General features: G+C 36.9%; 1 protein-coding gene across 3 annotated transcripts in view; it reads left to right on the plus strand.

Annotated features, from left to right (window-relative positions):
• FAT4 (FAT atypical cadherin 4) overlaps positions 1–18,391 on the plus strand; it is a 184,148-nt gene that overhangs the window by 105,762 nt on the left and 59,995 nt on the right. For all 3 annotated transcript variants that reach the window (XM_063664108.1, XM_054485864.2, XM_054485863.2), the window contains one exon: positions 12,460–12,640. In XM_063664108.1, coding sequence (XP_063520178.1) covers positions 12,460–12,640 — 181 coding nt within the window. The remainder of the gene's footprint in view (positions 1–12,459; positions 12,641–18,391) is intronic.

Below are 18,391 nucleotides of genomic sequence, written 5' to 3' on the forward strand. Positions count from 1 at the left end.
ATATTTTGGAGGAGTTTTTAAAGAAAGCTACATATGAAAAAATTCTAAGTTAGAGAAATCTGACATTAAGTGATGATTTTTTTTTTTGGCCAGGAGGTTTCTTGGAGATGAGCCAGTCCACTTCCTTTATTTTCCAGATAAGAAAATTGAAGGCTGGGATAGATAAGCAGTGTGCTAGAACTTGTAGACCCAGGTAGTGGCAAAGTCAAGTATAATATTTAGAATTTCTGCCTTTCAACTAAATTCTTGCTCATCCATATCATATTCATTAAATTTTTTTAAGGAAATCAGGATATTCCTTAAAATATATTGCTCACTCTCTCCATGAAATAAACTTATAAATATGCAATTTAAAAAATATTTTCTTTTATACTTTATTCATTTCACTTTAATAAATGAAACATTCAACTGCTATTTTTCTTTCCCCAAATAAATAAATGTTTGAAAACATTTTTAAATGAAGCCAAATTAAGTGGAATCAATAATTTCAATATTGGTATTTTGAAAATAAGCTTAAATTTAGACATTGTTTAAATTTAATTGTTAAATAAAGAAGATATAAGGAATTTGTTAGGCTTTATGCCTAGAAGATGATAATATTGGTAATTATCACTGCCAATTATCATTTTGCATTAATTAAAATCAAACCATGATGCTAATTTAATGCATTTTATAAATAAGTTCTGATTACAGTTAGTGATATGGTTTGCCTGTGTCTCCACCAAATCGCATCTTGAATTGTGGTTCCCATAATCGCCATGTGCCATGGGAGGGACCTGGTGGAAAGTTATTGAATCATGGGGGCAGTTATCTCCATGCTGTTCTCCTGATAGTGAGTGAGTTCTTATGAGATCTAATGGTTTTCTAAGGGGATTTTCCCCTTTTGCTCAGCACTTCTCTCTCCTGCTGCCATGTGAAGAAGACGTGATTGCTTCCCCCTCCACTGTGATTGTAAGTTTCTTGAGGCCTTCCCAGCCATGCCGAACTGTGGGTCAATTAAACCTCTTTCCTTTATAAATTACCCAGTCTTGGGTAAGTCTTTATTAGCTGCATGAGAGCAGACTAATACAGGTTACTGATATCATAGAGACTAGGGCACTGCTGTAAAAATACCGAAGTGACTTTGGAACCGGGTAACTGGCAGAGATTGGAACAGTTTGGAGGGTTCAGAATAAGAGAGAAAAATGTTGGAAAGTTTGGAACTTCCTACAGATTTTTTGAAAGGCTTTGACCAAAATGCTGAGGTAGTATGGAAAATGAAGTCCAGGCTGAGGTGGTCACAGATGGAGATGAGGAACTTCTTGGAAACTGGAGCAAAGGTCACTCTTGCTATGCAAAGAGACTGGCAACATTTTGCCCCTGCCCTAGAGATCTGTGGAACTTTGAACTTGAGAGAGATGATTTAAGGTATCTGGCAGAAGAAATTTCTAAATGACAAAGGATTTAAGATGAAGCAGAGCATAAAAGTTCGGAAAATTTGCAGTCTGACATTGCAATATAAAAGAAAAACCCATTTTCTGGGGAGAAATTCAAGCCAACTGCAGAAATTTGCATGAGTAACCAGGAGCTGAATGATAATCACCAAGACAGTGGGGAAAATGTCTCCAAGGCATGTCAGAGACCTTCTCAGCAGCCTCTCCCATCACAGGCCTGGAAGCCCAGGAGGAAAAAATGGTTTCCTTGGAAGGGCCCAGGGCACCCCTGCTGTGTACAACCTAGGGATGTGGTGCCCCACATCACAGTCACTCTAGCCATGGCTAAAAGGGGCCAAGGTTCAGCTCAGGCTGTTGCTTCAGAGGGTACAAACCCTAAGCCTTGGAAGTTTCCATATGGTGTTGAGCCTCCAGGTGCACACAGGTCAACAAGTGAGGTTTGGGAACCTCCGCCTAAATTTCAGAGGATGAAAATAAGCTTAAATTTAGACATTGTTTAAATTTAATTGTTAAGTAAAGAAGATATATGCCTGCTTGGGCATTACCTCATGGAGCTGTGAGAAGAAGGCCAGCATCCTCCAGACCCTAGAATGGTAGCTCCACTGACAGCTTGCAGCTGTGCACCTGGCAAAGCTGCAGGCACTCACCACCAGCCTGTGAAGGCAGCTGGGAGTGGGGCTGCACCCTGCAAAGCCACAGGGACAGAGCTGCCCAAGACCATGGGAGCCCATGTCTTGCATCAACGTGCCCTGGATGTGAGACATGGCGTCAAAGGAGATCAATTTGGAGCTTTAAGCTTTAACTGCCCGTCTGGATTTTGGACTTTCGGGGGCCTGTAGCCCCTTCATTTTGGCCAATTTCTCCCATTTGGAACGGGTGTATTTATCTAATGCCTGTACCCTATTATATCTATGAAGTAACTACTTTGCTTTTGATTTTACAGGCTCATAGGTGGAAAGGATGTACCTTTTCTCGGATGAGACTTTGGACTTGGACTTTTGAGTTAATGCTGAAATAAGTTAAGACTTTGGGAGACTGTTGGGAAGGCATGATTGTGTTTTGAAATGTGAGGACATGAGATTTGAGAGAGGCCAGGGACAGAATGATATGATTTTGCTGTGTGCCCACCCAAATCTCATCTTGAATTGTAGTTCCCTTAATCCCCACGTGTCCTGAGAGGGACCTAGTGGGTGGTAATTAAATCATGGGGGCAGTTACCTCCATGCTGTTCTCCTAATAGTGAGTGAGTTCTCAGGAGATTTGATTGTTCTATAAGGGCTTCACCCCACTTCACTCTGCACATCTCATTTTTCTCTCTCCTGCTGCCTTGTGAATAAGGATATGTTTGCTTCTGATTCTGCCATGATTATAAGTTTCTTGAGGCCTCCCAAGCTCTGGGTTAATTGTGAGTGAATTAAGCCTCTTTCCTTTATAAATAACCCAGTCCCAGGTATGTCCTTATAGCAGTGTGAGAAGGGATTAACACAGTCAGTGAGACTATTACACTTCTATGGGCTTATTGATATTTAACAAGTCTCTTAATATTGCTTTTTCACAAAATGTTTATAGAGCACTCTACTCCAGATATTCTTCTAGGTCCTGAAGATAGGCTGGTGAAGAGGTCTCTGTCTTTATACAGCTAACATTACAATCACAAAAATAGACAGTAAAAAATAAACAATATAGTATATAGATTGGGAGTGTTATGAAACATGATGTGGTTAAATAAAGCAGATTAACTGGCTAGAGAGTGTTAAGTACTTACATATTTTACCCATTTTGAAAGTTGAATCTTTGGACTTGATGGTAGAATTGGAAGTATAGGAACCTACAAAAAGGCACGAATCAGGCATGAGTCCTAGAATATTTGAATGAACAATTTGGAGATGGGGAGAAAAAAGATTTTAGGGCAAATTACCAAGACTTAGTTTTTGGACATATTATGTTTGAAATATTATAACAAATTGAGATGTCATGTAGAAAGTTAAATATAAAAGTTTAGTTCTCAGGGAAGACATTCAAGTAGAGCTACATCTCAGAAAGTCATAAACATTAGATGATATTCATTATATGCACACTTAGTGCTTGTAAGTTCCAGAATATGTACTATATTATCTCATTTAATCTCACAGTAGCCCTGAAAGTTAGGCACTAGTATCTCAATTTTATGGATTTATAAAACAACCAACAAAAATTTGTGTTATAAAAGCTAAACAACTTGTACTGCCCATTCAGCTGTTTGTCAGTGACTACAGGATTTGAGGCCAATCCACTTAACAGGGGATGATTTCTTAACAATTATTTACCAATTCCCAAATGTCAGCCTGTCTACCATATTCTGTTTTATATAGACTATGTTTATACGAATTTCTTCTCTTTGGATTAAATTTTATTTTTATATTAAAGAGAACATTAGTTTAGGAAGCAAAAAATCTTGCGGTTCTCTCTAAGTAAAATAGCTGGTAAAGTCATAATATTCATTAATTAGAAATCACAGCATTATTCCCTTAATAAATAAAAAATATGTATCCAAGGGTTTTATTAAGTATAAAGTACAAAGCAAATCTCAGATATTATACTATGAACATACATACATATGATATGCTCATACCTGCATAGACAATGCAGTCAGTTGGGCTGTATGTTTGCATTGAATTTGGGGGTAGGAGATTAATCTGTGCACAAATTAAATATGTTATCCTTTGTCCTTTATAGATAATTCACAGTCTGTTGTACTAAAGGAATATAGAGATTCAGTCTCTAGATTGGGCACAAAAGTTTAGTTGTGAAGTATTTGTGTGTCAGCATAAATAGTGGGTCTTCAGGGAACAGTTCAGTTATTAGCATTTCTAATTAAGGTCATTTATCATCCAACTGAAAGGGAATATATTTCATTCTTATGCAGGGATTGAAAATTGCTTTTTAATGGAGGGAAACATGCTGTTTTTGCAAAGTTAATGCTAAAAGCTAAAAGGACTGATCATCATGCTTTATTTTATTGGTGAGCATCTGATAATATTTTGAACTGTTGTCTGTCACATTATTTAGTTGAAGCTGGTCATTGCATTATAAATGGCTCTGTAATCAAAAGAGAGGTCAGAATTGTGTAATATGACATTTTACATCCGAAGATAATTGTTTTTAAATATTCCAGAAAGATCACATTTTGTCAATATTATTTGTGGGAATGTATGATAGAAAAGTTTGCCTTGTCTGTTATGATCAACATTTTTAATAATGAAAATTGCTTGAAAACTTTTAAGGCCCCAATAATTCTATAAATCAAATCATGCTAGAGTTGCCTTCAATTACCAGACATGAAATGCATTTGACTTAATTTTATTTTTGAGTCTCAGGCAGCTTTTGTTATTTCCATTGGCATATTTGTCATAGATGGGAATCTTGTTTCCAAAGTTGATAATTGGTTATTGTTTTAATTCCTCTTATTTGTAGCAGACTTTATATGAAGTTTGTTAGTGATCTAAGTATTATTCTAAATCATTTATTTAAATAGCATTCTTTTAAATCAGCTACTGTTTAGTCAGAAAAAAATATTTCTACATAGAATTTTATTTGTGTTTTCTTAAGATAAAACTCCAAAAACATTTAATTTCCAAAATTCTATTGAATAAGAGCTAAAGTTGCCATCAGGTTCCATAGAATTGAAATTTGATAAAACAGTTTCAATCTATTATTCATTTACTCCATGTAAACTACAAATCTGAGTATACAAAGTAAATTAAACTTTGAAATGGCAATAAACTATGATTAATATTTATGATAAAATTTATATAAACTGAATGATAAAGATTATATAAAATCAAAACCAACATGATTTCATTATGAGGATTTCATCATTTTCAAAAAAGTTTTCTAATTCTATCTTTTTGAAACAATCCTTTTTTAAAGCTTATTTTGATAAGTATTCTTAAATATATAATTTGGTATTTTCACTCAGGAGGCAGGCAGAGGTAGGTTGAGTTTAAAATTGTGTGGTAGCCTCTAGTGTTTCAGAGTTTCAATAACTGTGTTGAGATTTTTGGGTTTCTTTAATGTCCTCCAAATAGTAATTCCTCATAATGTGCTTTTTGCAGGCATAAAATATTTGGTTATTATTATTTTTTATTTTATAATTTTTAAAAATTGTGATAAGATGTACTTATCATTACATTTCTCATTTTAACGATTTTTTAAGTGCATGGGTTAGTGATTAAGTATATTCACTTTGTTGTGCAATTTTTCAGTGGCATTGTCATAACTTTACTAAATTGATTATTTTAGTTTTACTTCATGCCTTTATTTAGTATGTAATTTATCTTAAGGAAATATAGTGTTTTTGATAGATTCCTATGCAAAAATAATGAAAAAAAATTAAGGGTATATATATCTAATTTATATAAGCATATATATAGAACTAATTAGCAGCAATACATTATTTTATAAAACAGAATTTTTAAAATATAGAGGTGTTGGTAATATTTAAAATGTTACATACTGTTTGTTTTATGTATTTTTTCATTCAAATTTAAATCTAACCACATAATCTTCAATGCTAATATAGGATGACTGAATTTCAATAAATTTTTTAGTGGATGCCTTACGTACTGTGAGAAAAATAAGTTTACTTCATGGGGAAAAAAAGAAGCTAATACTTTATTACAAAAAACACACCCCTAGTCAGGGGACCCATTCACCAAATATTTGATGTCGAGAAAGAAAATGGCTTTGTTGCAAAGCAACAGAATTAAGTTAAGCAGAATTCTATTTCTGCTGAATAGCTTTTTATGTTTCAGGGAAGTATTTTTAATTTATAGTTGCTAATATAAAAAATGTAATCTTCCTGACATTTGAACTTCAATCATTTAAACTCATTCATTACACTTATTATCTGTGTATATTCTGATAGAGCAGTGACCTGAAACTTTTTTCTTTTTTCAAATCTTATTTTAAGTTTTAGGCTGGGTGCGGTGGCTCACATCTGTAATCCCAGCTCTTTTGGAGGCTGAGGCAGGAGATCACTTGAGGTCAGGAGTTCAAGACTAGCCTGACCAAGAAGGTGAAACCCTGTCTCTACTAAAAATACAAAAATTAGCCAGGTGTGGTGGCATGTGCCTGTAATCCCAGCTACTTGGAAGGCTGAGCCAGGAGAATCGCTTGAACCCGGGAGGCGGAGGTTGCAGTGAGCCGAGATCACACCACTGCACTTCAGCCTGGGCAACAAGAGCAAAACTCTGTCTCAAAAAAAAAAAGTCTTATTTTAAATTTTCTTGAATTTCATTTGATATATTTGAGCTGACTAAGCTACCAGTCTTAAAGGCAATGCTAGTTATTAGTTTAATAGTTTTTCATACTTGAGTATAAAATGTGACTCACACAAGGCCCAGGGTTAACTGTGGTATCATGAATAATTGGAAGATTAACCTGTGTACAGTCTCTCTCTCTCTCTTTGTCTCTCTCCCCATGAGTGCGTGCATGTGCACAATTTGCTTTGTGTAAACTTTAAGATATGCCATTCAGAATTTGGGTTTTCTTTTTTGGCTATTTTCTCTAAAAAATGAAGATTTTTATCACTTTATTCATGTTTATCTTACATTTGTGTTTATATGAATACATATATGCATACATATGTACACACACGTACACAACTTTACAAATTTAAATTTGAAATTGTTTTCATCTGACTACTAATTGTAATTAGGCTTTTGACTTTTAACCGGAGTTCTGACTTCTAATTCAAATATCCACTGCATCTTCCTAACCTCTACAATTACAAGTTTCTGAGACCTTGACTTTTAATTTTATTTGTATATTTTACCCCTTTCATTGGCTCACTGTCCTCTATAGGGAGCCCGTGTCATTATATCCTGCCTCTTTGTGATTGCATCTGGTTTTCATAAATCAATCCCAGGTGGAATTGAACAATTTTGCCCTGTTACGCCACTACCTATATAATTCATCATTATCAGATCTATTTGAGCTAAACATTGGCCCTAGTATTCTGACTCTTCTCATGGGATTCACATTTAATTGGGACCTTCTGTTTCTAAGTAGTACACTATCTGCAAAACTTTGACCTTTGTCTGTAGTCTTGTTCTCTGACCCCAGCCTTAGGCTAAGTCCCAGACTATAAAAGTATAGTCTTAGATTGTATATTTCTAGAAGTGTTCAATTATGTGAACTTTCATCCATGTAGACCGGGTTTTCATATAGAAAATGAGAGAAAGAGTTAATACAGATACAGCACAAGACCTAATGGTATGCATTATGGGTTAATATAAAAATTAATTAAACACAATTATTCCTGTTTTCAATTAACTTATAACTTAATAGGACATGACTGGAGTATGTTGATAATTATAATAATATAGAGCAAAACATCTGCAATAAGAGTGGCAGAGTTTTATCTGAGCTTAATTAACTTAGAAAAGATTTTTTTTAAAAATTCAAAACTGGCTGTCTGTCTATTCTGGCTAAATGAAAATTGGTTAAGTTCTTTGGGTCTTACGTTGTTTAACAAAATCAAAAAAGAATACCTACTTTATGGAATCTGTGCATTAAATGAGCAATTCATGTATAAAATATATATAGATCTGGTATCAAATGTGTTCAATGAAATATGTGTAACACATACATGTATATATATGCACCTATATTTCAATTTAGATATAAATATATGAGCAAGGTTTACAGATAATGACTCTGATTTCAGTTTTTGACACACTAATGTTGAGGCTCTTCAGTAACTTGCAAGAGCAGACCAACAAATAGGCAGCTGGATCTGACAGCCCAGAGGCAGCAGAAAGCTTTGGACGGAAGATAAAGTAATAGTAAACGTTATGCAGCACTTCAAATACGATGTATCCACTACATGGTGGGAAACAGTAATACTCCAAAGAACCTCTCCACGCAGTTAAAAGGAAGGGTTACATCACACACCGGGGTCTGTCCTGGGGTGGGATGAGGAGGGAGGGAAAGCATTAGGAGATATACCTAATGTAAATGATGAGTTAATGGGTGCAGCACACCAACATGGCACATGTATACATATGTAACAAACCTGCACGTTGTGCACATGTACCCTAGAACTTAAAGTATAAAAAAAAAAAGAAAAAAGCAAGCACACAGACACAGAAAAGCAACAACAAAAACACAGCATCTTCATTCAATTAGCACATAAAAGAAGTGCCAAGATCTGTGGTCGCCAAGGACTAGGGAGTTTGTGTCACTAATCTGGCACAAATGCAGTGAAAATAAGATTCACTTGAAATTAAGAGACATTCCATTTTTCTCCCTTGATTTCATTTTTCTGCGTAAAGCTGATTTGGAGGTTATGCTATCAGTCAACAAGCAAGAGGTTGTAGTGGGATGGAGGGTTGGTAAGCCCCATTCACAAGAATAATAGTCAAACATATTGGAGGCACGATTCAAATTTCAGGTTAGTTAAATCTCAGTAAGAGACTTAGAAATGTAGAACAAAATTTATGTAAGGTTTCCTATGAAAAAAAATTTTTTAAACTAACAAGATTTGTGTGCACATTTCCTGGGGCAACAAGAAAGTTGAGACAGTTGCAGAAATTGTACTTCACTTTTCTTGAGGTGGGAAAAAAAAATAAGAAGAGAACTCCAAGTGCTTATGAAGTGAGTTGTGGCTGATAATAAGGGGAGAAAAGGGGTACTCTAGAGAAAGTTCTTGGCTTGAAAACAGACTCATGTAGATGTAGAATCACCTATGGGGTTGATTGTGGCTTAAGGATCGTCTGCCAGTCTTGAGAATCATTTACTAATCTCAAGGATCAACAAATGATCCTCAAGCCAGAATTGTCTGTTGTCACATTGAGTGCTTTGAAAATCATCTGGAAAAATAAGTTGATATTCTTTGGTATGAACACAGTTGAGATTGAACTTGCTGTAAGCTTTCCTTGATAAACAGGGCTTGTTTTTTACTCCCCCCAGCATTTGCTTTCTAACTCAGAAAATGTATCTACAGTAATATATGGTTTACAGACAAAGAAAGAAATCACATATTCTTGTCCAAATGATTCAGTCATAATTTAATGTGGTTTTCCATATGTGTATCACCAGACACTTTAGAATACCAAATATTAATGTAAAGACTTTGACTGGCGGTTACTTATTTTCTAATTGTGAATTACAGCACAATGTGTATCAGAAATATTGAGATCTTTCTTGAAATCTCACTTAAGTCTTAAAATATCACATTTAAAAGTGTCCAATTTACTATGTCTTCCATAAAGCTGTGAATTTTTAGAGAGCTAAATGTCTCATGTATTTTTACCACAAGTGAATCATTGAGAGGAATTATGATTGAAAATATTTTCCTGAATAATATGCGACTGAATTGAAAGGTTTGGGGAGGGGGCAGAATCCTGAGAGCTGTAATACAGAAAACTATATAATAAAAAATGACTTTTTATATGTCAATTTCTGTGAGTTTTTGGGTCTCTAAAACAAGTACAAGAAGAACAATGGGTAACATGGAATAGAATTTATGTGCTAGGTAGTGTCCTAAGCACATTACATTTTTCTCAATACCCCTTTGGGGTAGAGTCTATTATTATTCTCATTTTATGGATGAAGATTGATTTTTAGTGAGTAGAGTGAAATATCAGTAAAAGAGATTAAAGAACCCTGCGTCTCCTCCCATCCTTTGCCTCTCTGGAACCTTGATTAATGTATCCCCCTTTTGGTTTCTTTCTCTCTTCCATGACACCTCCTTTTGCTCACACAAATGCACATATATTCCCTAGGTAATTTTTTTTTATGCAACTGGTGGGAACTCTACTAACATTATTCAAAGCATTAACTTCCATTTCATAAAATCGTATATAGTGAAACACACATTCAAGAAATTTAAGCCAAACATTGGTACTCAACAATACACTCCAAACTATTTATTTTAGCCTTAATAAATTGCTTGTGAGAAATTTAAAATCTATGCCAAGATTATTGTGCTCAAATGTCCCACAAACTTAAGCTGGCCAGTAGTGAAGGTCCCTCCCTGTTGGGCCTCTTCTCCACCTTCTGCCTGGTGCTCTTCTAGGCTCAGCGACAGCACTGCTTGTCCAGACCCCCAAAGCAGCACAAGAAGCAGCACTGTTCCCCCTACTGGCAGTACCTTCCAGCTTCTTGTCAGTGGTAAAGACTCCAGGGCTGCTTTACATGGGTCACATCTCAGTGACATTCCTCACTAGGTCTGTGGCCTTGAAAAAGCTACTTAAACTTTCTAAACTTGAGCTTACTCATATACCAAATGGAGATGACAGCAGTGCTGATTTATGGGGATTAGATAAGACAGTTTATGTAAACTTCTTAAACCAGTGCATGCATATCTAAGGACTAAACAAATATTTACTGTTATTGATATTTCTTTTAATATGTTGCATGGAATTTTTACAGTTTTATTTGATGTGTTTCTCCATTGTATCCTACATTCATATCTATTTTGTTGTGTGTGTGAAATATTTGTTGCATAATTTTACCATTGCTTACAGTAAGCAAGTACTAAAAAGGCATTTACATTTTTTTTAGTTTATAGTTCATTATGCATATTACCAATAGATTGAGGGCTATTTTTCCCTTTAGTGTAAAATCAAACACTAATAGGTAAGATTTCTGCAGTCATAAACTTTATGTTAAATTTTTAGATATTTCTTAGACATCAAAATTTTTTGACTATTTTTATGTTAATTTAAATGAAACACTTAATATAAAATATCTTATGATATATATATATGGCAACCATTTCATTCCATAATTTCCCCATCTGTTGATTTTGGTTCCTATACACACATCTGAGCATAAAAGCTCATTGGTACTAGGCCACAAGTAATTACAATCTAAGAACGTAGAAAAATGATTGAATAGTGGTAAAGGAAATACCAGCAAATCACAAGACTATTAGAAAATAATATTGTAAGGTTGTGAATCTCAATACCATTCTGTGATAATGAGGGCACTCCGTAAACATTTTACAAACAAATGAATGAATGGCTTTATTTACATAATATTGAATGGCAAAGTAAAGTAGAATTTAAGTGTCATATTAAGGGAAATAACTTTATTGAAGGTAAAGTAGTATCTTAAGCAGAAAAGGAGAGTATCTGGGATTTTATTTTATTTTACATAAATAAAGTTAAATGAATCTTCATTGTTTCTATTTAGAAGAGTTTGAGTTTGAAAAACGGTTTTGAAAACACAACCAACAGCAGATAATTTGTCTTTCAGTTATGGGGACAGCCACAGAATTCCAACCCATATGGCATTTAGCCTTCACCACAAAATTAGTCTAGTACAGATAGTGTGGCCCAAGTGTTTGGCAGATGTTGGGTTTTCACCATATATTGATAACAGCTGGAACAGGAAATAAAAATGAATCATTTCACGTTACGTTGAATTTTAAATAGAAGCAGCACAAATGATTCTGAGTTAGCTTATCATTATAAAGTTATTTTAGCACGTGGAAGATAACACTTTTGAGATATAACTTGAAGCTTTTTTTTCTCTCCCACAGACAGTATGAGAAAGGGATTTAAATACCTGAGAGACTCTGGAATTTGTGATAGTAACAATGATAGTCACAGCTGAGAGTCCAGTTTTTAACATTACCTTGTTAGTTGGCCAGCTCTTCCATGCCTGTGGGTATTCTTCAAATCTGGTTTTGCGCTATTTTAATGTAATTTCAGAGAAATTACCAGTAGTGCCTCTTTTGTGGCATTCAAATGATATTGTTGTGTTCTACATTGTTGAATCAGCACCTTTAAAATAGAATAAGAGCATGACATATACTTTTCGTGCAGAGTTACTAGGAAAGAGTTGAAATTCTAGTTCACAAATGAAAACATTTTTCTTGTAACAAAATTAAAAATCACTCAATCACTTACGTGTTCAGAAATTTTACTGTGAGGTTTCCTAAATTCTCTTTAGTAATTTTGTCTACAGCTAATTTTTGTTAAATTTGTTATTTTTTGTTTATAAACATTGAGACTTGATTTTCTTTTCTTTTTAGGATCCCCTGCCTTGACTGGAACTGGAACAATCAACGTCATAGTAGATGATGTCAATGACAATGTCCCCACATTTGCCAGTAAAGCATATTTCACAACAATTCCTGAGGATGCACCAACTGGAACAGATGTTTTATTGGTAAATGCCTCAGATGCTGATGCTTCAATGAATGCAGTTATAAGGTCAGTACATTTTCCTTTGTAAAGTTCGGCTGTTTTCTCATTAAACATTAGTTTTTGAACTACATGAATATAATGTTTAATTTAAATGAACATCATATTAACACATATCCTATTCTTGTTGTCCATTGCTGATAGCCAGCAATTCATAAAATGAGGATTCAAACAGTAAACATTTTACTTATTACTCTAAGATTTTATTTAATTTTTATTTTATTTATGTTTTTATCATATCTCATGGTTTTGTGGTTTGGGACTACACTGGATGCTTCTGTCTCATGAGGTTGACTGCTGGCACTTCACAGTATTTACATGGTGACTGGATGATCTGGAGGGCCCAAGATGACTTTGCATGCCTCCTGCCTTGACAGGGTTGGTTGGAAGGTTCAGGATCATCTAGGCCCCCTCTGTCCTCAAGTAGTCTCAGAACTTCCTGATGTGGTTCTTTAGCAAAGCAGTTGGACTTTTTACTTGGTGGTTCTCAACTCCAAGAGCCACAAGTGAAAGCTCCCAGAACTCTCAAAGGTCAGACCAAGATGTGCCATAGCAGCACTTCTATAATACTCTGTTGGTCAAAGCAGTGGTGGCCAGCCCAGATTCACTGTGAGGAGAAACATGCATCACTCATTGATTGGAGAACTGTCAAAAAATTTTGACCATTTTTATTCCACTACTAGCCCCAATAAGAATATTTGTGTATTCTTCATTTAGTAAATGTATTTTACTTTGCTTAAATCCTCTTAAAATTGAGAACACAAATATAATAACTTGTTCAGAGAGGATGTGAAAGAAATTTGAGTTGCAACATTTTATTGACCTAGCTTGTCCCCTTCTTCTATATCTATTCTAAACTACAAGAAATGAAGATTTCCAAATGTTCTAGAGAAAAACTCACACACATAAATATTTTATACCCCTCCTCCACTTTCTATAGGCTGGTATTAGGTAAATTAGAGTTGGTTAGATGGCAATGAAAGTAATGGAGCAGAAGATAAAATTTGAGACATTAAGAATTATCAGCTATGGGTACCAGATATACGGATATGGTAATGAGCTGATTTGTGTCTTATTTTGTTGTTTGTTACCAATTTTCTTTTAACAAAATCATTTTGGAAAACTGGCTTTCACCACACAAATTTTAAGAAACACATTCAGACCACAATACTTGGTCTCTCTAAGAAATGACCTTTAAGCTGAAAGGACTGAGCTGTGGGATGGAATTAAGCTCGTTATTTTATCTAAGAAGGTCAGCATGTCTGGACCAGAGTGAGAAACGAGTCAGAGAGGTAGGCAGGGGCTAAATCATGCAGGCCATATACAGGCCATATACGTCATGATACAGAATTGGGGTTTTCCAATTTACCTTTAGGTGAGAAACTACTGGGGAGTTTTAAACAGAAGAGACACATAAACTGGTCTACAATTGGATAGAATCTGATGAGAGAGGATTTATGGAGAGAAACCAGTGCACCATTTAGGCACTAATTAATATAGTTATCCAAGTAGAGTAACTCTGTACTTATGTGGAGAAATGAAAATTGGGCAAATAGATTTGGGGCATGCCTTTGAAATTGGATGTGAGACAGGAAGGGGAACATCACACACTGGGGCCTGTCATGGGGTTGGGAGAGTGGGGAGGGATAGCATTAGGAGATATACCTAATGTAAATGATGAGTTAATGGGTGCAGCACACCAACATGGCACATGTATACATATGTAACAAACCTGCACGTTGTGCACATGTACCCTAGAACTTAAACTATAATAATAAAAAAAAACAAAGAAATTGGACGTGAGATCAAATGAAAGAGAGAAATCAGAATCATCTAAGTTTTCCACTCAAACACCTAGGCAGATCATGATATGATATCATTTACTGAAATGGGTAGCATTGAAGGAAGAACAGTTTTGTGAGAAATCAGAAGTATTTTATTTGAATACAGTTTCAAATGACTGATACTCATTCATTTAGAGATACAGTTAGGAAGCTGGAGATACGAGTGTGGAGCTTAGGGTTGGGGTTAGGGCTGGATATACACATTTGAGAGTCATCAGTGTTTAGAGGACATTTAAAACCAATAAACTGAATGAGAACACTTTTGTGGAGTGTATTAGTCTGTTCTCATGCTGCTAATAAAGACATACCCAAGACTGAGTAATTTATAAAGAAAAAGAAGTTTAATGGACATACAGTTCCACATTGGCTGGGGAGGCCTCACAATCATGGCAGAAGGTGAGGAAGAGCAAAATCACGTCTTTCATGGTAGCAGGCAAGAGAGCTTGTACAGGGGAACTCCCATTTATAAAACTACCAGTTCTTGTGAGACTTATTCACTACCACAAGAACAGTATGAGCGAAACTGCCCCCATGATTCAATTATCTCCACCTGACCCTGCCCTTGACACATAGGGATTATTTTTATTTATTTATTTATGTATTTTTTTTGAGATGGAGTCTTGCTTTGTCGCCCAGGGTGGAGTGCAGTGGCACAATCTCAGCTCACTGCAGCCTCTGCTTCCCAGGTCCAAGCGATTCTCCTGCCTCAGCCCCTTGGGTAGCTGGGATTACAGGTGCACGCCATCACATTTGGCTAATTTTTGTATTTTTAGTAGAGACGGGGTTTCACCATGTTGGCCACACTGGTTTGAACTCCTGATCTCAGGTGATCCACCCACTTCGGCCTTCCAAAGTGCTGGGAGTACAGGCATGAGCCACCACGCCTGGCCGACACATGGGAATTATTACAATTCAAGGTGAGATTTGAGTGAGTACACAGCCAAACCATATCAGAGAGAGTATAGCAGGATAAGGAAAGGGGCACTAGAACCAGTCACTGGGAATTCTCCAACACTTAAAAGGTAGGTTTAGACCGGAGCTGTTCCTATTCGACCATCTTGGAGTTCCCTTTCATGGTCAAGGAAAGGGGTGACAGACGGCACCTGGAAAATCGGGTCACTCCCATCCGAATACTGCGCTTTTCCGACGGGCTTAGGAAACAGCACACCAGGAGATTATAGCCCGCACCTGGCTTGGAGGGTCCTACGTCCACGGAGTCTCGCTGATTGCTAGCACAGCAGTCTGAGATCAAACTGCAAGGCGGCAGCGAGGCTGGGGGAGGGGCGCCCGCCATTGCCCAGGCTCGCTTAGGTAAACAAAGCAGCCGGGAAGCTCGAACTGGGTGGAGCCCACCACAGCTCAAGGAGGCCTGCCTGCCTCTGTAGGCTCCACCTCTGTGGGCAGGGCACAGACAAACAAAAAGACAGCAGTAACCTCTGCAGACTTAAATGTCCCTGTCTGACAGCTTTGAGGAGAACAGTGGTTCTCCCAGCATGCAGCTGGAGATCTGAGAACGGGCAGACTGCCTCCTCAAGTGGGTCCCTGACCCCTGACTCCCGAGCAGCCTAACTGGGAGGCACCCCCCAGTAGGGGCAGACTGACATCTCACACGGCCGGGTACTCCTCTGAGACAAAACTTCCAGAGGAACAATCAGACAGCAGCATTCGCGGATCACGAAAATCCGTGGTTCTGCAGACACCGCTGCTGATACCCAGGCAAACAGGATCTGGAGTGGACCTCTAGCAAATTCCAACAGACCTGCAGCTGAGGGTCCTGTCTGTTAGAAGGAAAACTAACAAACAGAAAGGACATCCACACCAGAAACCCATCTGTACATCACCATCATCAAAGACCAAAACTAGATAAAACCACAAAGATGGGGAAAAAACAGAGCAGAAAAACTGGAAACTCTAAAAAGCAGAGCGCTAGTCCTCCTCCAAAAGAGCACAGTTCCTCACCAACAACGGAACAAAGCTGGACGGAGAATGACTTTGACGAGTTGAGAGAAGAAGGCTTCAGACGATCCAAACTACTCCGAGCTACAGGAGGAAATTCAAACCAAAGGCAAAGAAGTTGAAAACTTTGAAAAAAATTTAGACGAATGTATAACTAGAATAACCAATACAGAGAAGTGCTTAAAGGAGCTGATGGAGCTGAAAGCCAAGGCTTGAGAACTACATGAAGAATGCAGAAGCCTCAGGAGCCGATGCAATCAAATGGAAGAAAGGGTATCAGTGATGGAAGATGAAATGAATGAAATGAAGCAAGAAGGGAATTTTAGAGAAAAAAGAATAAAAAGAAATGAACAAAGCCTCCAAGAAATATGGGACTATGAGAAAAGACCAAATCTGCGTCTGATTGGTGTACCTGAAAGTGACGGGGAGAATGGAAACAAGTTGGAAAACACTCTGCAGGATATTATCCAGGAGAACTTCCCCAATCTAGCAAGGCAGGCCAACATTCAGATTCAGGAAATACAGAGAACACCGCAAAGATACTCTTCGAGAAGAGCAACTCCAAGACACATAATTGTCAGATTCACCAAAGTTGAAATCAAGGAAAAAATGTTAAGGGCAGCCAGAAAGAAAGGTCTGGTTACCCACAAAGGGAAGCCCATCAGACTAACAGCAGATCTCTCGGCAGAAACCCTACAAGCCAGAAGAGAGTGGGGGCCAATATTCAACATTCTTAAAGAAAAGAATTTTCAACCCAGAATTTCATATCCAAACAAACTAAGCTTCATAAGTGAAGGAGAAATAAAATACTTTACAGACAAGCAAATGCTGAGAGATTTTGTCACAACCAGGCCTGCCTTACAAGAGCTCCTGAAGGAAGCACTTAATATGGAAAGGCACAACCGGTACCAGCCGCTGCAAAATCATGCCAAAATGTAAATACCATTGAGACTAGGAAGAAACTGCATCAACTAACGAGCAAAATAACCAGCTAACATCATAATGACAGGATCAAATTCACACATAACAATATTAACTTTAAATGTAAATGGACTAAATTCTCCAATTAAAAGACACAGACTGGCAAACTGGATAAAGAGTCAAGACCCATCAGTGTGCTGTATTCAGGAAACCCATCTCATGTGCAGAGACACACATAGGCTCAAAATAAAAGGATGGAGGAAGATCTACCAAGCAAATGGAAAACAAAAAAAGGCAGGGATTGCAATCCTAGTCTCTGATAAAACAGACTTTAAACCAACAAAGATCAAAAGAGACAAAGAAGGCCATTACATAATGGTAAAGGGATCAATTCAACAAGAAGAGCTAACTATCCTAAATATATATGCACCCAATACAGGAGCATCCAGATTCATAAAGAAAGTCCTGAGTGACCTACAAAGAGACTTAGACTCCCACACAATAATAATGGGAGACTTTAACACCCCACTGTCAACATTAGACAGATCAACGAGACAGAAAGTTAACAAGGATACCCAGGAATTGAACTCAGCTCTGCACCAAGCGGACCTAATAGACATCTACAGAACTCTCCACCCCAAATCAACAGAATATACATTTTTTCAGCACCACACCACACCTATTCTAAAATTGACCACATACTTGGAAATAAAGCTCTCCTCAGCAAATGTAAAAGGACAGAAATTATAACAAACTGTCTCTCAGACCACAGTGCAATCAAACTAGAACTCAGGATTAAGAAACTCACTCAAAACCGCTCAACTACATGGAAACTGAACAACCTGCTCCTGAATGACTACTGGGTACATAACAAAATGAAGGCAGAAATAAAGATGTTCTTTGAAACCAACGAGAACAAAGACACAACATACCAGAATCTCTGGGACACATTCAAAGCAGTGTGTAGAGGGAAATTTATAGCACTAAATGCCCACAAGAGAAAGCAGGAAAGATCCAAAATTGACACCCTAACATCACA

Source organism: Pongo pygmaeus, chromosome 3, assembly GCF_028885625.2.
Source record: "Pongo pygmaeus isolate AG05252 chromosome 3, NHGRI_mPonPyg2-v2.0_pri, whole genome shotgun sequence".
NCBI classification, from domain to species: domain Eukaryota; kingdom Metazoa; phylum Chordata; class Mammalia; order Primates; family Hominidae; genus Pongo; species Pongo pygmaeus.